Genomic DNA, 27298 nt, shown 5'->3' on the forward strand with positions numbered 1-27298 from the left:
TCTTTTTGCTATCTTTAACCTGCCATTAATATATGTTTCTTCACAAGCCACGTAATAAGGAATAGAAAAAGAAGAAAAAAAAAAAAACTTTTCTTCATCAAAATCTATAAGTAGGGATGTCAATCTAATCCGAAATCCGTGAGCTGATCCGATTAACCCACCATCCGAGAGGGTTAGATTTGAATATTTTCAACCCGATAAAAATTACAATTCGATTAGCCCGTAACTGAATAGCCCGACACATAGAGTCGGCCCGACTAACCCGATGGGCTAGTCCGAAACCCAAATACTTAATATTAAATATTTAGATAAAAAAAATAAAAAAATGACAAAATATTATAAAGTCTCATTATTTCACTTTTATGTATTTTTGAGATGCTTTGATTCTATGAATTGAAACTATTGTTGGATATTTTATTATTTTTTGGTTAACAAAGTTGAACATTTTATTGTTACCAACTTATTTTATATGTTATGTAATCTTGATGTTTTTTTCAATAACTTATATTTTTGCATTTCATGCTTGCTATATACAAAATACAAAATACAATAACTTATAATTTATATCTTTGATTTCTATGTATATTTTGTAGATTATACATTAGATCATTGAAAATAATAAAATACAAATGATTATTTTATTTTTACGCATTTAAGCCGACTAGCCCGATGGGCTAGCCCGAAATCCGAATGTTTAGGGTTAAGGTTGAAAATTTATAACCCGACAAAATCTCCAGCTCGATTAGCCCGCACCCGATTAACCTGAAACCCGATAAAGCTGGCCCAAAATCTGGTGGGCTTGCCCGATTGACATCCCGGTCTATAAGTGGTTCCTTTTGTTTCATCTTTAGAAATTAGTTACGTGGTAGTTTGTTTCTGAAATTTACTTGAACAAAATCAATTATGCGTAGAGCGTTTGTCCATTTTAGTGCTATTTAATTATATACCTTACAACTCTCATAATAATTAATTTTTATTGTTTGGGGAATGAACTCATCTTGATCAACGTATTGAAATAAAATAAGAGTTCGAATTTCACTAATATTGCTAGTTTGGCTTTGTCGAGCAAGATTTTCCTTAGGAAAAAAAAAAAAAAAAAAAACCAAAGAAATTAAACTCCAATCACACATACCAACTCTGGGTAACAATTAGGTTGTACATTATGATTCTATTTTATTGTGGGTCTTAAAAATGAACCAAATGTATATAAATTGGCCAAAGTTAGTAGAGTATTACGGAATAATGGCCCAAAGTTGTGTTAATAGGGCCCAATTAAATGGCTTAGTATTTAACGAATTTCTTCACATTTTTTTAAGGGTAATTTTAAACACTGCCCCCAATTTTCTCACTATAGCCACTTATTTAAAAAAATAATTAAATTAATTATGATTGTACTATTACGCCCTTATACTATTTTAAATATATAATAAATTATAAGTTATAAAAATTAATTTGAAAGTATGTATAATTTTTTCACAGAAATCATATAACCCCATCCTTATCTAATACAGATAAATCATATAGCCCCCAATTTAAATTTTACTTAAATACGTGATTTTGACATATAATAAACGCAGAGAACAGAAAACAGAAAAAAGAAGAAGAACGTTAACATGAGAAATAACATATGAATTCACAATGACTACAAACTGGCAGAATGAAACACTTTCCACTCGCGAGACTCAGTAATACATCATGTGTATTTTTCCTTGTATTTTGAGAGAATCCATAATCCATCATGTGTAGCCATATATCTAAAATCAAGTCAAAACTGAATAATGCAAGACCATAGTCGATGTCACATTAATCAATCTATAACTATTACATAGATGAATAACTAAAATACAAACTCTATCTCTGGCTATAACTAATGAATCGACTGAACAAAGCCTATATATATAGTAGTGTTATATATCTAACCAACAAAACTTTGCAATTCATGTCGACAAAATCTTCCTCCCTACACTCCTGCAGGAATGGTGAAACTAACTGGATAATGCTGCCTCGGCTTCTTCATCGCCATTGATGATCTCTTCTTCCTTGAGGTTCATCCCAAGAGATTGAGACGTAACCTCATCCTCGTAATCCTCCTCCTCCTCATGCCCTCTTCGCCAGCCTTGTTCATCAGTATATATGTCTTATTCATTACCAATTTTTTAAATTTTATTTTTCATCAGTATATACATTTTGTTCGTTAGATAGACGTCTTTTTCATTAGTATTATATATCTTATTCATTGTCCTCATGCTACACGAAAAATAGGGGGTCTCACTGGAGCGTGCCCCTATATATATATATATATATATATATATATATATATTATGAATAGCTCATATTTTACACAATATATACCTCGACACATTTGAAAATGTGGATTCATGTCTTTAATGGATAAATTTATAGTCTAGTGTTCGAATCTTATATATAACGATTTTTTTTATTTAATTATTTTCACTACAAATCGATAATATTTTATAACGAATTCATAATGAACTTATTTTGCATAAGTTCCAAGCAAAAAAGTAACTTTTTCTAATCTGTGCATGTTATTTTTACATAATTGAAAGGGTTAATTACCCCTAAATACACAAAGTTTCACCAAATTTTGGAATGACACACTACCTTTAAAATCTGCTTCATAATACATCATCTTTCATTACTTTCTGATTTTTTCCACAGCAACTAATTTCTCCAATCGGGAAATTTACATGGCCATTGGAATAGCCACGTAGACATGTCGGATGACAAAATAAAATGACGTCGTCCTTACTTAATGTAAACAACGTCATTTTATGAAAATCTAACCTTAATTATAGTATTTTTCCCCCAAATATGTTGAATCTCTAATTTCTCCAACTCTTCTCTCTCGTCTCGTCTAGTCATTTCTGTTCCAACTCTTTCTTTTTAAAGTGATTTTAAAAAAAATGACATTGTTTGAATTTAGGAAGGACGACGTCGTTTGGCATATCCACGTGGCTATTCCGGTGGCTAGGGGTGTAAAATCGGGTTGCGGGTAACGGGTATACCCACACCCGCTCTGATACCCGTGCGGGTATCTGGTACCCGATACCCGCAAAATCTAGGAAGAGGGTCGGGTGCGGGTATTATTTTTCCGAACACTGCGGGTATCGGGTACCCGCATACCCGCATGTAACTGTTAATTAAATAAATAATTTTTATAATTATTAATTAATTTTTAGGAAATATGAAATATAAAGGATATTTTCAATTTTTTTCTAATTAATAATTAATTTATTATTTCTTTGTCACATGTTTTATGGATAATTGATAAAATAAAAAAGATATTTTCAATTTTTTTCTAAAATGAGGGACCAAATATTCGTGGGTAAAGAGGGTACCCGCACATTAAGGGACAAGAATACCCTCTGGCGGGACAAAATACCCTCCTGCGTGACAAAAAAACCCGCAAAATTAAAAACAATCAAGAACTTGCGGGAAATGAGGGTACCCTCATACCCGCAGCAGGTATCCGCTACGGGTATTCGGGTACCCGCAACATGTAGGCGGGACGGGTGAGGGTGGGGGTTTCGGATGATTTTGTCCCGCGGGTACCCGAATTTACACCCCTACCGGTGGCCACGTCGATTTTACGATTGGAAAAATCAGTTGTCGTGGAAAAAATTAGAAACTATGGAAAGGTGATGTATTATGAAGTAGATTTTGAAGGTGGTGTGCAATTTTAGTATTTGGTGAAACTTTGTGCATACAGGCAATTGACTCTATTTAAAAATAAATCTATGCGCCACTATTCATTTTGTAGGTAGCCTAAAGATAAGATGTTCTAATAGAAAAATCAATTAGTTAAATGTCATAGAGTTAGTAGTTTACAACAAATAAATTTATAAATTGTATTATAGGTTTGGAATAATCCATAGTTTTACACAATCTCCCTATTCATTCCTTAGATTCATAAAAACATCCCTCCTTTATATAAAAATATGGTAAATAAGAGATAAAGGATTTATAATTTTATACAATTAATCTATTTAAAACTGTACTTTTTTTTCTTTGTGTTGGAATCATTTTTCACTGACCTTATAAATTAAAATATCAAAACCAATTAATTTAATTGAAATAATAGATATAGTATTATACATTTTAATCTTTTTTTGGTCAGTGATTATGTGAATTAATATTTTTATTTTAAACATTATAATAAATTGCCAAAACCAAATTCATTTCTTTTCTCTAAAAAAAATAAAAATGAGAATTTTTGGTAAAAAAAAAGTAAAAAATAAGCAACAACAAAAAATCACTCGCAACCTACAAAATGATTGTTATCTTTTGTCAAATTCATTTGTTTTTCAATCTCAATTACAAAATCATTTTTGCAAATAATAAAGACAAATAAATAAATTTAAATAAAAATGTGAAATCTATTGTGACATATGTAAGAAGAATTATATTACAAAAAATAATGTTGCACTACTATACGTGCATGGCTCATCGAACATTACATATTTTATTGAATGTGGAAGGACAATGACTTTCAAGATACTTATAAGCTACGTATCATTTACCCTCGAACTTGATAATTGCAACCTTTATTTTAGATTGCTACAATTATTGTGGGTTCTCTTCAATCTACATTGAAATATGTAATATGTCTATTTTTTTACGAACATCATATGATATTATACTATTACTCTGAGAAATCTTGATAAGCAATACATGATTATACCATAATATACCCCCAAGTCTAATAAGATAAATATTACAATAAGTTTACTCACTCGTTCGCGTGGATAAGTAATTATGCATATTTTTTTTTTGTGAAAAAATGAATTAATTAGTTGAATTGAGAATAGATGAGACGGGTAGATGGAGATAAAGATTTCGGGTGAATGAAAATAAAGAACAAAACATCCGATATAGGCGATTCATGGCAGGAAGAATTGACAAAAGAAAATTGAAGTATTGACGGAAATAGCATATTTGTAAAAAAAGTCATAGTTATGTGACCATAAAAATATTCTTTTAGAATTAATTTATAATTTGAAACTAACTTATATATCTATAATTGATATAGACTTTTAAAACTTTCATGTATCTCATATAAATTCACATTGATTGATTTTTGTAACGGTTAAATATATAAGGAAAATAATTGACTCTGTATATAATAAAAAAATGGTTAGAAACAATGAATAATTAAAAGAACAAAAAATTGAGGTTATTATTTACGGCAATCCGATTTCGTTATTATATATTATATAGATATAGATTTTGTACTTCTATTTTCATTTCGAATATATGGTAGTACTGTTTTTTTATTTTTTATTTTTCTTTTGTAGCTGCTAAAAAATAAATGTAGTAACCGACACGATTTCATGTCCCATTGGACACATTTAAGCGATAATAACCTTCTGTGTTAATAGTGAAATTTAGAATTCAAATTTCACCGTTTGTCATAAGTGCAAAAAAAAAAAAAAAAAAAAAAAGAGCAGCCACATTATTTAAAGAGGGAAATATTATTATAGCCCTCTTTCATAAAAACATAAGTTTTATAGCCGTAGTTTATAATAGATAAGTTATATAGTCATTTTAAGTTTAAAAGACTATAACACCCTTTGACTTTTTTGTACTCGATGGTGTACTCGATGGCGCCATCGTGTACACCATCGAGTACTCGTGGTGCCATCGTGTATACCATCGAGTACTTCGATTACTCGATAATTTTGTAGAAAATCTTCATTTTTTTCATTACTCGATGGTGTACACGATGGTGCCATCGAGTACACCATCGAGTACTCGAAGTTTCAAAAAAGTCAAAGGGTGTTATAGTCTTTTAAGCCTAAAATAGCTATATAACTTATCTATTATAAATTAGGGCTATAAAACTTATGTTTTTAACAAAAATGGCTATATGTGATAATTCCCACTTATTTAAATTTCATATTATTAGATGTAATCTACACTAAATATTAAATTTGAAACATTAAGCAATTATGTGTTCCTCCATTTGGCTTTTCTACCAATCTTGTTGTATCACTAATTTTGTTAACAATTACTATTTTCCTTAGTCTATAAAACATAATCTTAGAAAAGAACAATACAGGTTTTAATAAAAATGATTGAGTATATTATGAGTGATAGTATTAATAATAATAATAATAATTAATTGTATTGTAGGTGGAGAAAAGAGCTAATTGTTAAAATAGGATCGTAATTTTCAGTGTTTCACAAAAATAGGACGACTATATGTTATGGAATTTAAATATGAGGACTATATGTTACAGAATTTGAAAATGGAGACTATAACTTCCAATTTTTACATTTACACTACTATATATATCCTCATTTATAGGTGTGTAAATGTAAAAAATGAAAGTTATAGTCCTCATTTTGAAATTTTGAAAAATATAATCCTTATTTTCAAATTTTGTATATATAGTCCTATTTTTGAAAACATTGAAAGTTACAGTCATGTTTTAACAATTAGCTCGTGGAGAAAATGGTCCACCCATGTGATAAAAAGTTTCTTAAACTGAAAATAGACTAATTTTTTGGGACATTTTAAATGACAAAAATTAACTAATTTTTTGGAACGAACATCATAATATTATTAATCATAATAATCATTCATGTTATATATATATATATATAATAGAAAAATATGAAATTTAAACACGATTAGTAGGAGACCCCCTGTGTTTAGTTAGCAACATATATTATGACTTAGTCTATTCAAGTCATTGGTTTCATTTCATTTACTTAGAAACGTTCTAGAGAGAGAAGCCAAAAACACACACGTTTCTAGTGAGAGAAACAAGAGAAATGTGGCTTCTACTTCTGGGACTGCTTTATCTGCAAACTCACCAAATAAATAAACTTAAAACCAAATTCTTTTTAGAGAGAGAGAAATTAATAGAGTTGTATGATAGTTGATTTTGGTAGTGAAAGTCGTCTTGGGTTTGCAGAGAAAGATGGGAAGGCTTAAAATAGGGTTTGTCTTTTGCCTCTTTTGCATTCAATTCCTTCTCCCCATGTTTTGTATCCTCCCCCATCATATCCGCTCTCTTTCAATTACTCCATAACCGCCTCTCTCTTTGTCTGTATCTACACTATGCTCATCTCCAATTTCTCTATAAACCATTCTAGCTTCAAACCTTAATCTCATTTCATTATATAGGTTTTGAGCAACCAAGAAAAAAAAAAGCTCTCTCTCTCTCTCATGGCTTCTAACAAAGTCAGCAGCAGCAGCAGCGACCATCATCACTCTACACAATTAGCTCAACATCATGAGATGCAGCACAATGATCAAATCAATCATCATCAAAATAATAATCACATGATGTTTTCGTTTGGGATGATGCAATCATCCTCATCATCCATACCCGTACCCTTCAATATGTAGTAACAATTTTCACCTTTTTTAAATTATTTATTTTTCTCCTAATTAAATCTGATTGGGAATTGAATTTCGCAGAAGCAAAGAATCTGGCGCTTACGACTTAGGCGACTTGGATCAAGCTCTCTTTCTATACCTCGACGGCCAAGATCACTCTGCAGCTCAAGACCAACGACGTATCTTTCTATAAATTAATTTTCCATCGGAATTTTAGAAAAACAGCAATTTTTTTCTTGATTCTGATTCTTTTCTCGGTCAGTCATGAGAGAAGTATGTTATAATTTGGCAGATTGAAACCAGTGGTGGGATTTGTACTGTCTTTGACCAGATCCTCAAAAAGATTTTCATTTTTACTAGCGGAAAAAAAAAAGAATATATGTTTTTTTTAAGGATCCTTGTTTTCTCAAAATTTGGACAGACATGTAACAAACTCCTGAAATATGAATTTGCTGCTAACTTTTTCATGTACGAACCACTATTTGGTTTTAATTTCCTTTTTCTTATAAAAGTTATTGTCCGATTTTAATTTACTCGAGCAAATTTACATTCAAATATATTTGTGTGTCTGAATTTCTGCAGAGAATTCTGGGATGAGGCCACACACTCTAAACATTTTCCCCTCTGAGCCCATGCATGTAGAGCCATCACCAAAGGTAATTATAATTTTAAAAAGGAAAAACGAAAAAACATTTTCTTGATTTCATCATCTTGAATAATTAAGTTTCTATGATATTTTTTCTTGTTTAAATGATAATGGGTTTGTTGGATATTCTTGTCTTTTGGTAGGGAGGCAGTGGTTCGAAGAAATTATCTGAGCCATCTAACCCTAGAAATGATGTTCAAGAACCGGCCAAAGTAGTTAAGGTTAGGACATTAAATTATTGCAATTAAATACTAAACAAATGCCCATTTGTAATAAATCTAATCATGTCCCATTAACTAAATGATGAGATTCATGTAACTGGGATTTTTTTTTCTTTTTAAATTACTTAATTGCAGCGTGAGGGAAACCGTAAAGGGCCTACCTCAAGTTCAGAGCAAGATGGTCCAAAAACACCTGATCCAAAGGTTTTTAATTTTATTTTATCTTTTTCACTAATTAAATAAACAAAATACTCACACACAACACACATACGTGGGGGTGTGTGTATTTTTTCTTGAAATTCTATGTTTTTGGAAACATTTCCTTATACTAAAAAATGCATGCAGACTTTAAGGAGGCTTGCTCAGAATAGAGAAGCAGCTAGGAAAAGCAGGCTTAGGAAAAAGGCAAGTTTTAATTTAGATTAAAAAAAATCAATAATTTCTTTAATCTTCGTTAATTGATGCAGGCTTATGTTCAGCAGCTGGAGACAAGTAGAATGAAGCTTACTCAATTAGAACATGAAATCCAAAGAGCTAGAGCACAGGTATTAATTAATCTCCATTAATTTAATTATTTCAATTAATTGCGGATGCCCTAATTAAAAAGTTTCTCAAAATTTTAAATTTATTTCTTCCTTTAGGGATTTTTCTTAGGTGGAAATGCTAATGCAGCAGGAGAGCAAGGCCTTCCTTGTACCAACATAACTTCAGGTATAAATAAACTCACTTTTTGTTTTTGTTTTAATTTCTATCTCAACTCAAAAAAAAAAAAAAAAAACTAAAAAAATACGAGAAACTTATCCCGCCCACGTGGTCTGGTTGGTGGAGTGACGATTCCACGACTTAAAAAAGTCGTGGGGCGTGAATCTCGAAGTTAATAAATTAAATAATCGATTTCACGTGGTCCAAGATGCCGCGTGGTTCGACATGGAGTATGCACGGTGGCTGGAGGAGCACCACCGCCTGACGGTGGAACTGAGGAGTGCCGTCCACGAGCACCGGCCGGAAGACGAGCTCGGCATTCTGATAGACAACTGCCTAGCACACTACGATCAGATCATCAGCCTCAAGAACGTGATCGTCAAGTCGGACGTCTTCCACATCGTCTCCGGCATGTGGCGGACCCCAGCGGAGCGCTGCTTCTTGTGGATTGGCGGTTTCCGGCCGTCGGAGCTCATTAAGGTTCGTTTGCTTACGTAAGTAAAACCCTAGCTAGTTCAATTAATATGTCTATATATCCAAAAATAACAAAACCTAAATTAAAGGGCAATTATCATATTAACTCCTATATATATATATACACTATTTGCTTAGTTCCAAAAATATTTTAAACTTTCAATGATCACAATAATTAAAATATTTTAAAGGATTTTTTGTTGATTTATTGAGAGCTTAATTAGAATGTTTTTTAGACTAAGCAAAAAATTTAATATTTAATTAGATAATTACCCAAAATTAAAAGGTGGAAACAAATTTTTGATGAAAATTAATTATGTGTGGGTGTGTGTGTAGATAATCTTGAACCAGGTGGAGCCATTGACGGAGCAGCAAATGGTGGGGATATATGGACTGCAGCAATCAACACAGGAAGCAGAAGAGGCTCTCACTCATGGGCTGGACGCATTGAATCAATCTCTCACTGAAACCATAGTTTGCGACACTCTCACTCTTCCACCAAACATGAACACATACATGGCGCAGATGGCTGTCGCCATTAACAAACTCACAACTCTCGAGGGTTTTGTTACACAGGTAATTAATTCAACTCAATTTTTACCTTTTTTATTTTATTTTAATCTAGTCATTTATACATACTTATATATATTGAATTATCGTAAAAACTTACTTTTTTTGTAAAAATTACGAATCTCTTACACTTAGGTGAGTTTGTTTTGAGGTATAAGGAAGAGTATAAGCTTCATTTAATTACCACTTTATTCCTAGTTTGTTTTGACGTAATTAAATTTCAGGTAAGCCGTATAAAATTCGGGCAACACATTTTCCTTTGAACAAGGTATAATTTTGTACTTAAAAAGAGGGTGATATAAATTTATACCACCTTATATAAAGAGTGATAAATATATTAACATTTAAAACAAACAAAATATAAAAAATATGGTTCATACCTTATGATATTATTCTTCTATTTAGATGGATAAAAAGCAAAGACACTCTTAATATATAAAGTAATTTGCGCCCCTTATGAGATTTGAACCCAAGACCACGAGCCACGGCAGTTGCTTTATAGGTCACTATAATAAATTTGTAGGTTAAATGCAACCGTTTCTTAGTTTTTACATTATACTACTCCTTCCATCTCACGAATCTTGACACATTTGGGTTCGGCACGGGAATTAAGGAATTGTAGATTAGTGTTTTAAGTGTGTAGGTAATAAAGTATAAAAGTGATAAAGTAGGAAAGAGAATGTAATAAAGTGATAAAGTAGGAGAGAGAATGTAATTAAGAAAAAGGATTAATTATTACCTTATTTGGAAATATGTCAAGATTCGTGAGACGGCCAAAAAAAAAAAACACGTGTCAAAATTCGTGGGACAGAGGGAGTATAAGATTTTTATTTTATTCTAATTCTCTCTATATATGTATGTAGATATGACGTAATATGCATGTCTCTTTTTTTTTTTTTTCATGTCTCTTGAAATGTTGTTGATGTAAATGTGGCTTAATTAGCATTAAAAAAAAAGGTGTGGCTAAACTAGGGCATCATAATGAATTAATGATGTATGCATCATATCGTTGCATGCATGCATATAAAAATTAATGTTGCTTTGTTTCAATGTGTATGTGCGTGTATTTATGTTCATATATTCTAACACAGGATCCTCCGAAAACGAAATTCAGCGAAGCTCTAGAATTAATAAGGATGGACTAAAATTATATCTATATGAAATATATATATATAATTAAGGACATATTTGCTTGGTGTCACTGTCACAACTCTTTGACTTGAAAATACCATGAAAGAAACTACCCACCGTAATTTTTGAAGAAAGAAACTGATTTCTTTTTATGGAATTAGTTTTCTTAGTTTTTCTTGCTGGATATATCTATGAATTAGCACGCGCACACGTATAATGATTTTCTAGTAATTAGCCTACTTTTCCTTTAAATAAGTATATTTTTGTGAAGCACAACCAACATCCATAAGTTTTCCATGAGTACGAAAAGTTGCCTATTTAATTTGGTGTGTGGATGAATTAAATCTCTCTCTCTCGATCCAAACGTATGTGTGTTCAACACGTGTAATAACATGTCAATATGTTCTAAATTAGTAGTAACATATAGTAAACCGAGTTAATAACCGGTTTTTTTTTTTACCGCATATGTCTTCTAGCTAGTCAAGAATCTTAATTAATTACTAGCTAGAAGCATGCAAATTGCTTAAACCTAAAGTGATCTTACACCAAACTACAAAATAAAATACTACTAATACACTACTTTGAGTTTTGATTTCAAATAAAATGGATATATGTACATATAATACACATCAAATTCTTGTACATCATGCATTTATTTCTTGATATTTCGTAGGCACTAACCTAGCTTTATCTTGAAATGTTAATATGTTATATTTATGTTTGAGCATTATTTGAGATCATATATTCTTTTTTTTACTGCATATAAGATCTCTTCAATTCCATATTAATGTCAAGCTAGAGTATGAAAATTTGACGTTTTATATATAACTTGACACATATTTGGTGGGCGACTAATTGAATTAAAATTTTCTTTTGACTGATACAGATTATACTGCATGCATATTCGACAGATGTCAATATAATATTAATGTAACGTACAGTGTATCGAGTCGAGTCATAATTTTGTTTTTCTATATTAATTTGTCTTCTAGTCATAAATCTTGCTAGAAACATGCAAAAGCTAATTAGAAAGTCATTTGCCGCCCCCTTCATAATATGCAAATTAAAAACTCACAAGAAAAAGAAAAAGAAAAATAAATAAAGATATAATTCCACCACATCTTGATTATTTATCTAAACTTAATTATGAAACTCACACCAAAGAGTTCTATTTAATTTTGATTCAAGTGGGGGTATATGTTATAGTTTTTGTTTGATTCATTACTTGTTATAGGGATTGACCTACTTTTTTAATGTTATAGTTTTTGTTTGATTCATTACTTGTGATCTTCCTTCACTCGTTGATTTATGTTATATATATACAGTTTAATAGGCCATTGTTAAAATAAAAATTATTCTTAATCTATAAAGTAAAAAATTATTTTTATCTTTTTAGATTATGAATATTTAGACTGAATGCTTCAATTTTCAAAATGAGTTTGTGTTCTTGAATTTGAACCCTACAAAGGATAAAAAAATACGAATTTATTATTTTTTACAAGAATTGATTAATTCGTAATTTAGAAGTTAAGAATGGTTCGTATTATAATCGCACCTTAGCTCGTTATATAGTTAAAGTGAATTTGTTCTTTTTTTTTAAAAAAAAACGAGTGAATTTGTTTACTTTTAAGTTAATATAGATTAAATTAATTAATATAGATTGCGTCTGTGCATGTTATACACGTGTTGGCGGGTAATAAAGTTGTATGGTATAAGTTAGTTGAGTCGGATAACACTCATTTTCTCCTTAGTCAAGAATCTTACTAGAGGCATGCCAACAAATAAAATTAAAATAAATCCACCATCCCCCATTCAAAATATTATTATTATTATTATTATCTAAAAGCCAAAACGGTCATACACCAAACACATTACAATTCCTTGTCTCTAGATATTCTAATCAATCAAGAATGACCTTTCACATATAATTCAAGGGATGACACTACATGTAAATATCTAAAATACTTCTGCATTTATAAAAATGTATTTTAATATTTTTCTATATTTTAATTGGTATATATATATATAGGGTTGGGATCTATGAAGAAGTAATTATATTTCGTTCTGAATAAGTCAATAAATTTACCGAATAAATCACGCGACCGCACGAATAGTTATTTTACTGAATAAACACGTACATTTTTCGTTCATACGCTCGCGTGATTTATTCAGTAAATGTATTGAGTTATTCAACCTTCGTTGTTTCCTTCTACATTTAGCATTCTTTATTGATCCATTCCCTATATATATATATATCACCTCAACTTCCACATAGCAATGGATCTAATTAAAGACGCATTAAAAGTCAACATTCATGCATGATTAGTTGTACATGTAATAAACTCTCGTCATCAATAATAATAATAATTATTATTATTATTATTATTATTATTATTATTATTATTATTGTTGTTGTTGTTACTTTTATATATATATAATTAGTTATAAAAAATAAATGGTTGAGTTGGTGCAGGCTGATAACCTGAGGCAACAAACCCTTCACCGGCTTCAGCAAGTTCTGACGACCCGGCAAGCGGCGCGGTGTTTTCTAGCGATCGGCGAGTACTTCCACCGGCTCCGCGCCCTCAGCTCCCTCTGGCTGAGCCGGCCCCGCCAGGACTAATGGCGCCGCTGCAGGAAAACCCTACCTAGCTAGTTTAGTTTAAAACATAGTAATATATATACTTTAATTTTCTAGGTAGTTCGCTTTTTAATTTCTTTTTATCCTAGGTATGTATAGCAGATTCTAAGAGTAGAAGTAGCTCAAACTCTCTCTCTCTCTCTCTCTCTCTCTCTCTCTCTCTCTTCACTTATCCTGCTCGACAATTTTGTTGGAAATTTTACAAAGATGTGGTTGAAATATTAATTATTAATTACATGCAGAAAGAAAGCATATACAAATTAAGGAATAGAACTGAAATATAATTATTAGACCAAAATTGTTATTTTTGTGAGATAGAAATTAAATTAAACATCAGTAGGTGTAGGGGTGCTTCAATGGGCGTGATATGGGGGAAAGAACTCAAATAGTCAAAAGAGACCATATATTTAAATAATTTGAGTTTATTGACACACACAGACACAATATATATATATATATATATATATATATATATATATATATATATATATATATATATATAAAATAGGAAAATTTGATGTGTAAAATTCTCGGAAGTGTAGTTGGTACTTGGTAGTAGATAGACTAATTCAACTGATATTTTGTTTTATTTTATTTGTTTCTTTCTTCTTTTACAACCACTTTCTCTCCCTCTCAAACACACATTTTTTGTTATCAAATGAGTTTTAGATTGTGTGTGAGTCGGTCAAGCGGTAAAGGGGTTAATATTTAAGGCCAAAGGTCTTGGATTCAAGTCTCCTATGACGCGGTTTTTAATTTTTTTTATTTAATACTGTTAATTTATCAAAAAATGTTAAGTTAAAAAATTAGCATATTCTAAGCTCATTCGGGTTTTTGAATACTTTAAGCTCATTCGAGCTAATTGAACCCATTCGGATTTTAGAATGCTTTGAGCTTATTCGAGTTTGTTGGACCTATTCCAGCTTTGACATTATTAGAGAAACTGAAATGAGGAGAATTTTGTATTTTTCATTATGAAACTTACAATTGAGAGATTACAAGAGTACAACACTTATATATACACTCTATTTCTACGTTATCCTATAGATACAGAATACACACAAATAGGGCTGTCTAAATGGATATCGAGTATTGGTTAACCCGATATCCAAACCGAACCGAAGCGGGTTCGGTTATCCGATAACCGATTTCGGTTACTGGATTCATAAAAATTTTGGTTATCGGTTAACCCGATAACCGAATCGGGTTAACCGAATAACCGAATTTAAATAAAATATATTTAATATATAATTATTTTAATTATAATTTCTATTTTTAATTCTTAATTCTAACATATTTCCTAAACCTAACTTACGCACGCAACACACTATCAGCCACCACTCACGCACACAACACACATTATCACCCACTCACGCACACTCACACAACAACCATTCAAGCCAACGCCGCCCTCAGATGTCGGTCGCCGTCGACCGCGCTGCTGCTTGATGCTCGTCGTCGCACGCCACCAACAAACAACACAGCAGCTTCAACAGTCCAGCCGTCTCCACCCGTCCGCCTCACCATCGGTATCTCCAACCGTCTCCACCCGTTCGCCACACCGCTCCGCCTCCAGTAGCTACCTCCAGCCCGGACGAGCAGTCTGTATACAAATTCAAAGTTTACTCACGGATCTAATATTTGCGTAATTAATTGTTGTTTGTAATTGAATTTCTAGCTTTGAAATGTTGAATTTGTGATTGAGATTTGAATTTGATGTTTGTAATTGCAGCTGGAACGAGCATATGCATTATTAGATCTGTGAGTTTTTTAATTTCTGAAATTGAATATATTATTTTTTAGGATTTAAATTGAAAAAATGCAGATTTTTTTTCTTTTTCGGTTATTTTGGATTAACCGAATAACCGAATCGGTTCCGATTCGGTTATTGGTTAACCGAACATTCAAAATGGTTCGGGTTTGGTTATTAATTTTAGGGAAATTTCGGTTCGGGTAACCGAAAATTTCGGTACGGGTAACTAACTATTCAACCGCATATCTGTTGCAACAATATTGTTGTGCTATTGTTGAGCCACTGCTGACGTGGAAGATACACCAATACACCCCCGTGAATCCCAACCAGGGGAAAAAGCATGTAGATTGAGACGGTCGCGAAGCAACCGAAAACGCGAGTCAGCTAAAGGTTTTGTAAAAATATCTGCCAATTGTTCAAGTGAAGGCACATGCCCTACATCAATAGAGCCATCAGCAATTTTTTTCACGTATAAAGTAAATATCCACCTCCACATGCTTAGTACGTGCATGAAAAATAGGGTTGTTGGCTAGAGCAATTGCACTGTTATTATCACACCAAATCTTTGAAGGACCAGAAACATGAATGCCAGGCTCCAAACACAACGCTCGAACCCAGAGACCATCAGTGGTAGCGGAAGCCAAACTTCTATATTCTGATTCCGCGCTACTACGTGAAACGACATCTTGTGTCTTGGCCAACCAGGTAAGAAGATTCGGTCCAAGAAAGATAGAATTACCTCCTGTAGAACGTCGGTCATCTAGGCAACTGGCCCAATCGGCATCGGAGTAGCTAGTCAGTTGAAACGACGATGCTGGATGGAAATAGAGCTTCAAATCAATGGTGCATTTTAGATAACAGAGGAGGCGCTTACAAGCACTCCAATGATGATCAGTAGGGGATTGCAAGAACTGACTTAGCTTATTGACAGAATAAGCAATATCGGGCCGAGTAAGTGTCAAATATTGCAACGCCCCAACAGTGCTTCTATAAAGCGTATGATCAGCAAATGAAGTACCAATTGCTCTAGAAAGCTTTGAAGCAGGAGATATAGGAGTAGGACATGGATTGAAGTCTATCATCTTTGTCTGTAAGAAGTTCATGGATGTATTTTTGCTGACAAAGACTAAAAGCTTCCTACAGAATGTTGCACCTCAACACCCAAGAAATAGTTGACAGTACCCATGTGTTTTACAGAGAACTTTTGATGCAAATGATCAATTATAGGCTTTACCAATATAGAATCATCCCCAGTGATGAGGATACCATCAACATACACCAATATGATAATAAGGGAAGTACCTTTAGACTGGAAAAACATGAAGAAATCAGAGGCAGACCTAGAGAACCCAAAAGAGCAAATTTCAGAACGCAAAGTGTCATACCAAGCGCGAGGGGCTTGCTTTAGCCCATATATGGCTTTGTTGAGCTTACACACGTAGTCAGGATGCACTGAATCCTCAAAACCTACAGGTTGAGCCACATATATAGCATCTGTGAGTTCTCCATTTAAAAATGCGTTATTAACATCAATCTGCTGAATTTGCCACCCTTTAGTTGCTGCCAAGGAGAAGATTAGACGAATAGTAGCTGGCTTTACTACCGAACTAAACGTCTCTAAGAAATCCACCCCTGCCAATTTCTCAAATCCCCTTGCTACTAAGCGTGCTTTCAACTTGTCAAGAGTATAGTCTGGGTTGAGTTTGACTCGAAAAACCCATTTATTGCTTATGACTTTCTGAGAGAAATCTGGAGGTACCAGCTCCCAAGTACCTTTGCCAAGAATAGCATCAAATTCTTTACTCATAGCTGCTAACCACCCTGGATGTACTAAATCTTCTTCTAGTGATAATGGTAAGGAGAGAATGGACGAGGTGTTGATGGTGGTTAGATGACAGGTGGCTGAGGAAGTATGAGAGAAAGAATGATCACTTGTTGGTTCACTTTCTGGTTCACAGCTGATAATGTACATTTTGGGTTGCCTGATACCATTCTTAGATCTAGTTATCATGGAGTGTTTATTGGTGATAACAGGAGGAGAAGATGAAGGGGAAGATGAGGGAGGAGATGGAGGAGAAGATGAGGAATTAGGAGTAGAGGAGCTTAACTGTGGAGATTGAGTGGGAGATCGAGGAATATGAGGTGAGTGTGGAATGGAAGCTGAAGAGGAAGAAGATTGAGTTGAAGCTTGAGGTAATGGAGGTGTCAAATCTAGTAAAGGTGATGAAATAGGAAGAAAGGTGAATAGTGCTGCTAGAAGATGGGTCAGATGTAAGAAATAAAGTGAGATAGGGAAACTCACATTCATTGACATGAACTATATCTGCTATATAGAGCCTACCATCTGTACTGAGACACTTGTAGCCCTTATGGTTGGTGCTATAGCCTAGGAAAACACATTTGGTTGACCTAAATTGTAGTTTATGTGTGTTGTATGGCTTTAGGTAGGGAAAGCAGGAGCAATCAAACACTTTAAGGTACGCATAGTAAGGAGTTATTTATACAAGACATAATAGGGAGAGTTCATGTGCAATGTAGCAGTAGGGAGCCTATTAATAAGATAAACTGCAGACTCAAAAGTAGACCATCAAAATTGAAGATGAAGTGAAGCTTGAGACAGTAGAGTAAAACCTATGTCAACTATATGTTGATGCTTACGTTCAACTCTACCATTTTGTGTATGTATATGAGGGCAGGGATGTTGGAATAGGACTCCTAGAGTTTTGAGAAGTGGTTCTAACTTCCTATACTCCCCACCCCAATCTGACTTGAAGACCTTAATGGTAGTATTGAATTGACACTTAACCATTTGAAAAAATTGAGTAACAACATTAAATGCTTCAGACTTTAAAGTGAGAGGATAAATCCACGTAAATCGACTAAAGTCATCAATGAAATGTATATAATATCTATATCCTTGTGATGAAGGTGTATATGCTGGTCCCCAGAGGTCAGAATGAATAAGATTAAAAGGTTTGGTAGATTTGAGAGGTTGAGAGAGATGGGGCTTCTGATGGATTTTGCCTATGCTACAAGCATCACATAACTTAAGTGTAGATGTATTAGCAGATACATTCATTAATTTGAGAACATGAGTTAAGACAGAGAGGTGAGGGCGACCCAATTTTTTGTGCCAAATATCAATTTTATTGAAAGTCATGCTAGTATTATTACAGAGTGGAGTTGAAGTTGTACATGGTAAACTAGCAGCAGAAGTAGTACATGGTAAAGTTGCAGTACAAGTGAAAGCAATAACATCAGTAGAAGAAACAGTACTAGATGTTGATGAAGGAAGTCTAGGGTTGATGCAGAGTTTGGAGAGATCCATCTGGTACAGTCCCTTGTGGAGAGTGCCTTTGAGGAGGATTTGCAATGTTTTCTTGTCCTTGACAAGGCAACAGTTATGGTGAAATTCAAAGATAACATCATTATCTTTGGTGAACTGTGATATACTGATCAATTTTTTTGTAATTTGAGGCACAAACAGTATATGATTGAGAAGTAAAGAATGAGAGGAAGAGGAAGGTGTAGAGATAGTATTGTGGCCAACAGAGGTTATAGGGACAGACTTACCATTACCAACTATCAAAGCTTCATTTCCAGAGTAGGGAGCAGCTACTTGCAAGTTTTGCATAGAGTTGGTCATGTGGTTGGTAGGTCCACTGTCAACATACCACATACTTTCACCATCCTCATATTCATATTCAGAAGACTATTGCAAATCTGTAACATAAGCTTGAGGATTAGTAGGAATAGTAGAGGTTTCTGGTCCTGTAAAGTGAACATCAAATCGTTTGTAGCACTTGAGTGCTACATGCCCTGTGCGAGAGCATAGTTGACAGACCACCGAAGATCTACCAGATTTAAACTGAGAGCCTCTGCCAATCATACCACGACCACGAGAGCTGCCTCAACCGCGTTGAACATAGTGTGCCATTGGATCAGTAATAGAGAAAGAGTTTTGCTGAGTCATGCGAATTTCATGTGATTGCAGCGCATACTGCAATTCCTGAAGATTTGGAGGATCATTTCGGTGAAGAAGATTCACCACCACAGCTTCATACTCAACAGCAAAACCACTTAAGATATAATCACCAAGCTCAGCATCAGATATTGTATGACCAACTGCACTCAATTGATCAGCCAGACTTCGTATTTTTAGGAAAAAATCATCCACCGATAGAGAACCTTTTTTCTGTGAATGTAGTTGTGCTTTCAACTGAAGAACTCGAGCGCGCGACTGAGAATGAAAAAGCTGTTCAAGAACATTCCAGATTTCACATGTCGTAGTACACCTAACCACATAGCCAAGCATTGACTCACTGATAGAAGCTAATAACCAACTCATTAAGAACTGATCTTTGCGCATCCACTGATTGAATGTAGGATTCGGAATAGGACGATCATCAGATGTAGAAGGAAGATATGGAGATGGCGGTGTGACTGTTGATGATATGAGATCATCAAAGCTGTGAGTGCGGATTGTGGTGAGAACGCGCCAGAACGCATAATTCGTGCGATCTAATCGCAGCAGCATAGGATGAAGGTTGGGAAGAGGAGATGGAGTAGAAGCCATGGAAGAAAGCTGGATCGAAAAAAAAAACTTTTGGAATCAACAAGGGAGAGCAATCAACTAATCTACAGATTGAGATAGAAACTCAAGATCTGGTAGTGATGCTTCTCCAAAAAAAATGCTCTGATACCATATTAGAGAAACTGAAATGAGGAGAATAGTACAACGCTTATATATACACTCTATTTCTACGTTATCCTATAGATACAGAATACATATAAAGTAGCTCAACTGCACTATTGATTTCCCAATTCTCTAACTAACTATTCAATCGCCTATCTGTTGCAACAATATTGCTGTGATGTTGCTCAGTCACTGCTGCCGTGGAAAATACACCAATAGACATACATGGAGCTCATTCGAGCTTCTTGGACCCATTCGGATTTTTGAATACTTTGAGCTCATTCGAACTAGTTGAACCCATTCGGGTTGTTAAACACTTTGAGCTCATTCGAGCTAGTTGAACCCATTCGGGTTTTGACATACATCGAGCTCATTCGAGCTTCTTGGACTCATTCGGATTTTAGAATACTTTGAGCTTATTCGAGCTAGTTGAACCCATTCAAGTTTTAAAATATTTCTAGTTGAACTCATTCGGGTTTCAGAATGCTTTGAGCTCATTCAAGTTTGTTGGACCCATTCGGGTTTTGATATACATAGAGCTAATTCGAGCTTGTTGGACCCATTCGAGTTTTAGAATACTTTGAGCTCATTCGAGCTAGTTAAACCCATTCAGGTTTCAGAATGCTTTGAGCTCATTCGAGCTAGTTGAACCCATTCTAGTTTTATAATACTGTAAGCTCATTCGAGCTTGTTGAATCCATTCGGGTATTAGAATACTTTGAGCTCATTCGAGCTAGTTGAACCCATTCGAGTTTTTGAATACTTTGAGCTCATTCGAACTAGTTGGACCGATTCAGGTTCTAAGAATACTTTGAGCTCATTCGAGCTTGTTGGACCCATTCGGATTTTAGAATACATTGAACTCATTCGAGAGCTCATTCGAACTTGTTGGACCCATTCTGGTTTTGACATCCACGGAGCTCATTCGAGCTCCTTAGACCCATTGGAGTTGTAGAATACTTTGAGCTTATTCGAACTAGTTGAACCCATTCGGGTTTCTGAATACTTTGAGCTCATTCAAGCTAGTTGAACCCATTCGAGTTTTAGAATGCTTTTAGCTCATTCGATCTTTTTAGACCCATTAGGGTTTTGACATACATGGAGCTCATTTGAGCTTGTTGGACCCATTCGAGTTTTCCGATACTTTAAGCTTATTCGAGCTAGTTGAACCCATTCGGGTTTTAGAATGCTTTGAGCTCATTCGAGTTTGTTGGACCTATTCCGGCTTTGACATGCATGGAGCTCATTCGAGCTTCTTAGACCCATTCAGATTTTAGAATACTTTGAGCTCATTCGAGCTAGTTGAACCCATTCGGGTTTTTAAATACTTTGAGCTAATTCGAGCTAGTTGAACCCATTCTGGTTTTAGAATACTTTAAGCTTATTCGACCTAGTTGAATCCATTCGGATAGGGATGGCAATGGGCCAGATCTGGATCGGATCCTGCTTGGTCCAGATCCAGATCCATGTTTTTTACTTAGATCCAGATCCGGTCCAGATCCATTGGATCCAAAAAAATGAGATCCAGACCCAGATCCACTGGATCTCGGGTCCAGACCCGGATCCACCTCTCTCTCTCTCTCTAAGCTCAATCACAATTCACAAACTGCAGAACTTTTGAGTTTATACAAACTAATTCGAATTTCACAAGAAATTTGCACTGCACCTCTCTTTCCAATCAAGTCAAACCTCTATCAGTTCCATCCGAAGTTTGATACCGGAGGTGGGCGGAGGTGCGGCGTGCGCTGCTCTGCTCAAGGACGGAGACTTCAGGTGCGCTCTGCGCTGCTGCTCACGCTGCTATACTCTGCAACAGACCGGATGTGGGGAAGGCCGGAGGGACTGATACCGGAGGTGGACGGAGGTGCGGCGTGCGCTGCTCTGCTCAAGGACGGAGATTTCAGGTGCGCTGCTCCTGCTCACGCTGCACCGCTCTGCAGCAGACCGGAGGTGGGGAAGGCCGGAGGGGCTGATACCGGATCTGGACGGCAGTCGGCCGGAAGTTGGGTGAGCGGCGCAGGTGGAGGATAGGCGAGCGGCGCAGGTGGGATGGAAGTAGGGTTTTCAAATCTCAAATGGAATTTTAAATTGTATTGTAGAAGTTTATGTTTTAGGGTTGGATAAAAATAAAATAATAAAAATATTATATATTTAATATTACCGGGTCCAGATTCAGATCTGGACCGGATCTGGGCTTTATATCTTCTACTCCAGATCTGGATCCGGTTTTTTTTAGAGTGGTCCAGATCCGGTGGGTCCAAATTTTGCAAGGTCCAGATCCGGAAAAAAGGGTCTAGATCCGCGGATCTGGACCGGGTCTTGGATCCATTGCCATCTCTACATTCGGATTTTAGAATACTTTGAGCTCATTCGAGCTAGTTGAACCCATTTGGGTTTTTGAATACTTTGAGCTCATACGAGCTACTTGAACCCATTCGGGTTCTTAGAATACTTTGAGCTCATTCGAGCTTGTTGGACCCATTCGGGTTTTGACATACATCGAGCTTCTTGGACCCATTTGGGTTTTAGAATACTTTGAGCTCATTTGAGCTAGTTGAACCCATTCGAATTTTTGAATACTTTGAGCTCATTCAAGCTTGTTGGAACCATTTTGGTTTTAACATACATCAAGCTCATTCGAGCTTCTTGGACCCATTCGGATTTTAGAATATGTAGAGCTTATTCGAGCTTGTTGCACCCATTCGGGTATTGACATATATGGAGCTCCTTGGACCCATTGGGGTTGTAGAATACATTGAGCTCATTCGAACTAGTTGAACCCATTCGGATTTTTAAATACTTTGAGCTCATTCGAGCTAGTTGAACCCATTCGAGTTTTATAATGCTTTTAACTCATTCGAGCTTTTTGGACCCATTAGGGTTTTGACATAAATGGAGCTCATTCGAGCTGATTGGATCCATTCGGATTTTTGAATACTTTGAGCTTATTCGAGCTAGTTGAACCCATTCGGGTTTTAGAATGCTTTGAGCTCATTCGAGTTTGTTGGACCTATTCCAGCTTTGACATACATGGAGCTCATTCGAGCTTCTTGGACCCATTCGAATTTTTGAATACTTTGAGCTCATTCGAGCTACTTGAACCCATTCGGGTTGTTAAATACTTTGAGCTCATTCGAGCTAGTTGAACCCATTCTGGTTTTAGAATACTTTAAGCTCAGTCGAGCTAGTTGAATCCATTCGGATTTTAGAATACTTTGAGCTCATTCGAGCTACTTGAACCCATTCGAGCTACTTGAACCCATTCGAGTTTTTGAATACTTTGAGTTCATTCGAACTAGTTGGACCGATTCGGGTTCTTAGAATACTTTGAGCTCATTCGAGCTTGTTGGACCCATTCGGATTTTAGAATACATTGAGCTCATTCGAGAACTCATTCGAACTTGTTGGACCCATTCAGGTTTTGACATACATCGACTCATTCGAGCTTCTTGGATCCATTCGAACATTAGAATACATTGAGCTCATTCCAACTAGTAACCTTAACCCATTTGTTAAGGTTACTAGTTACACAAATACTCTTTTTTATTGTTGCACATATACCTGTTAACTGTTAAGGTTAAAGTGAATGATATAAGAGATTCCTTAAAAATCTCTCAGTACCATAATTAAAAATAACCGAAATTACATTACTAGCCTTTAAAGTATAAAAATAAGAGAAAAAAAAGGTTTCATTAACTTACAAAAAAATAAACGGCTGATTTTGAGAAAAGATACTAATCGCTATATATGTAAAATAAAAGACCAAGATTAGTTCCAAGTTCTCATTTTAATAGAGGTTTTATTAGAACCTCTCTCTATGTTAGTATCTTTTATGTTTTATCTTTTGGTTTTATTTTATTTTATTTTTATATTTCTTTTTCACATTTTGTTTACTTAATTTGCTTTATTTTCATTTATTTTCTTTATTTTGTTTTCTTTTCTTTATAGAAAAAATATGACAACAATTATCTATATTTATATAATATATAAATTCATAATTTTAATGTGATATCTTTTCACCATTTTTTCTCTCCATTATCTTATATTTCTTGTGTTTTGATTTTTTTCTAAAAATTTTCAAAGATGATAGTATTACTTTGGTATAAAGATTATCCAAAATAAATTTGTAACAAATAAATTATGATAAAATTAAAATTTTAATGATTTTTTCCTCTTTCCTCATAAAAATTATAAGTAATTTTGTTTTCCTCTCTCCTCCCTCCAAAATTTAACATACATTTTTTTTACCTCTCTTTGCTTTCTATTTTTATATTAAATTAATTTACTTTTCTAATTTTTTGTTAGATGTCAATCTTTGTATTTTTTTTTTGCACACTTTTTAATTATAATACTCCCTCAGTGGACGATAAGTGTGGTGTGGATGACAAAACACACGTTTTAAGAAAATATTATGTAATAACCCGCTCTTTTAATTTATTAAAACCAGTAATGCAATAATTAGTTATTGCGTCTTTCAGAAATTATCTATGTTTTGACTTGATTTCAACTTATGTTTTTGAATTGAAATATATATATATATATATATATATATATATATATATATATATATATCATTGGAAGTAGAGTTATTATTTTTTTTGTCTATTAGCTTCGCGTGAGAAAGATAAGGATTATTGAGACAATCAATAATCTTTATTTTAGATTTATAACTGACTTAGTAAAGTCAAGTTATTTATTAGAAATGTTATTTCTATTATTATTATTTTTAATTACTTTTATTATTTTACTTAAATCGGGGATTATTTCCGACTTGTGAAGTTAATTAAATCTACGGATTTAATTTAGATTATTTTAGCAAAGCAAGAAATAGATATCGAGCAGATACACAAACACATGTACAATATTACAGATTTAGAATTCCCAACACTGAAGGATTTCCTAGTATATCCACCAAATCTTCTATTCCTACATCCTGCAACTCTATTACAGAACCTACTCTAGTACACAATCTGCCAACAAGCCAATGAAAGAAAAGAAGAGAGGGATATGAAATGTGTGGGGCTGTGTAAAATCTGCAACAACCTCCAATTCCCTCCAATCCCCTTCTCCCTACCTCTACACCTATTTTCTTAGCACACTCAAGTGCACCAGCAACCTTTGCCCTCTTAGCCTCAACTTCAGCCAACAAACCACATTCATTCTCTTCCATTTTTCATGTAGAATCCACCAAGGAGCAAGAGGAAAACCGTTCATTGCTCTGCCAGCAAAGCTCAAGGGGTAAGCTCTGATTCAATCCCTCCACCTTCTTCATTTCCCACCTGCATTAATGCAAGAACAACAACCGGGTTATTTTCAGATTCCATCTCCTCCCATTTATTCAACAACAACAGCCAACCAACAAGCTAGATACTCAAGGTATTTATGCGACCTCAGTTGTTTAATCCAGTTTGCATTCATACCATCAAACATGATCAGATTCAAATGATAGAGGACCTATATAAGCATAATGGACTTAGCAGCGAAGTTACACTTCATAATGCAGAACACCAGTTACATTTTTTTTATGTAAGAATTAGTGTGTAGAACTCGAGCAACTCAACTTACTAAGCACAACAAGGAAAACCAAGCTTTACAGTAGGGTAGAGGAGAACTTAGCTTTTAGAAAAGAGGGGCGCTGCCCTGCTTAGTCAGGCTGAGAAACGACGTCTGGGCGGCGACTCGCGGGGGCAGCAGCGTCGACGGCGTCGAGCGGTGAAGGGCAGGCGACTCCTGACCTCGGCGATGGCCCCTCGCCGATTCTGGAATAGCAGCATTCGGCGGCGTACCCTTCGCCCGAATCCAGCAGCAGCAGCGTGGCGTGGCTCGAACCGTCGACCCTGGAGAAAACAGCAACAGCGGGCTTTCCCCTACTAGCCGGAAACCGCGGAGCAGCAACGGCGGAGACGATATCAGACTGAGGAAATTATGCTTCCTCCCTCCATTCTTTGCACTCGATTTTGAAAGGGAGGTAGTGAGACGAAGAGGGGGCAGCCGAGGATCGGCGCCCGAGGCGGCCTGACGACCAGCGGACGTCGCCGCGAGCGCAGCGGCGCGGCGAAGCCGGCCTTCCAGTTGCAGCGGCGGGGGTATCCTTGTCTCCGGCAGAAATTAAGGCTTCTTCTTCGTTCCTTCAATAGATTCGAGGGAGAGAAGGACGATTGAAGACGAGAGGAGATGGGCGAAGGAAGCGTCCGAGTCAGGCAGATCAACGACCAGCGACGTTCGCCGTTCTTCCATAGGTGGCGGCGACGGCGATTTCTAATTTGGGAGAGCTAGGGCTCGATTTTGGAAGGGGGGGAATTAGGGCTCAATTTTGGGTGGCCTCCTCTAAATCTGAGAGACAGCAGCAGAAGCTCGGCCGGCACGGCCTCGCCGGAGCCGTTCGCGGCGGAACCGGCTGGAGGCGGAGCGAGGGAGAGAGAGAGAAAGGGGAAGAGAGTGGCGTTCTGATTTTTTTGAGAGAGAGGAGTTTCGAGAGGAGAGAGTGAGATGGACGAGAGGCGCCGCCCTCGACCTGGCGCGGCCGCGCCGGAGCCGCGGCGGCGGACGCCTCGGCTGAAGGCGGGTCGAGGGAGAGAGAGAGGACCGAGAGAGAGGATGTTTGAGAAGAGAGATAGACCGAGTGGGAGAGATAAGGAAGGGTTGGGCCATTCCTTGGGCCTCCTCATTATTTTACTGGGCCATTGTATTTGATTTATTGAGCCCAACTATTTTATTCAGTATTTGGGCCTATTTCATTCACTGACTGCGCCTTGCATATTATTTCAGTTGGGCTGCTATTATATTATTTGGGCCCAGATTTATTAATTATTCAGTCCAATTACCTGATTCATTCACTCAAGCCATTTATTATTTTATTTGGGCTGCAGATGTTAATAGTAGCGGGCTGCAATTATTTATTTATTCAAGCCCACTTTTATTTATCTAATTATTAGGTTATCTTATGTTGAGCCTTTTAATTATTTGACTTATATTATTACTTCAATTCATATTTGTTTAGCCCGGTTAATTAGACGCAGCTACCCAATTACGATTAATTTTTTTTGAGGTTATCTTATCAAGCGGATGTTCGATTTAGCTACTTTCTTTTATCGA

At 35.3% G+C, this 27298-nt stretch overlaps 1 protein-coding gene across 5 annotated transcripts; it reads left to right on the forward strand.

Annotated features, from left to right (window-relative positions):
* The first annotated feature begins 6742 nt into the window (after positions 1-6742).
* Positions 6743-14003, forward strand: LOC130988864 (bZIP transcription factor TGA10-like). Of its 5 annotated transcripts, none has more exons than XM_057912829.1 (12): positions 6743-6967; positions 7154-7374; positions 7451-7548; positions 7952-8025; positions 8159-8236; positions 8372-8440; positions 8582-8641; positions 8704-8781; positions 8878-8947; positions 9147-9418; positions 9749-9988; positions 10207-10694. In XM_057912829.1, exons 2-12 carry the CDS (start codon positions 7196-7198, stop codon positions 10243-10245), a joined length of 1257 nt encoding a protein of 418 aa, XP_057768812.1. In that variant the 5' UTR covers positions 6743-6967; positions 7154-7195; the 3' UTR covers positions 10246-10694. The 5 variants fall into 5 exon arrangements, with proteins under 5 accessions (XP_057768812.1, XP_057768809.1, XP_057768810.1 ...); XM_057912826.1 differs by lacking the exon at positions 10207-10694 and adding an exon at positions 13587-14003 and having other exon boundaries at positions 6745-6967; XM_057912827.1 differs by lacking the exon at positions 10207-10694 and adding an exon at positions 13587-14003 and having other exon boundaries at positions 6745-6967; positions 7216-7374.
* The last annotated feature ends 13295 nt before the right edge of the window (positions 14004-27298 follow it).

This window comes from Salvia miltiorrhiza, chromosome 6 (genome assembly GCF_028751815.1).
Source record: "Salvia miltiorrhiza cultivar Shanhuang (shh) chromosome 6, IMPLAD_Smil_shh, whole genome shotgun sequence".
In the NCBI taxonomy this organism is placed as follows: domain Eukaryota; kingdom Viridiplantae; phylum Streptophyta; class Magnoliopsida; order Lamiales; family Lamiaceae; genus Salvia; species Salvia miltiorrhiza.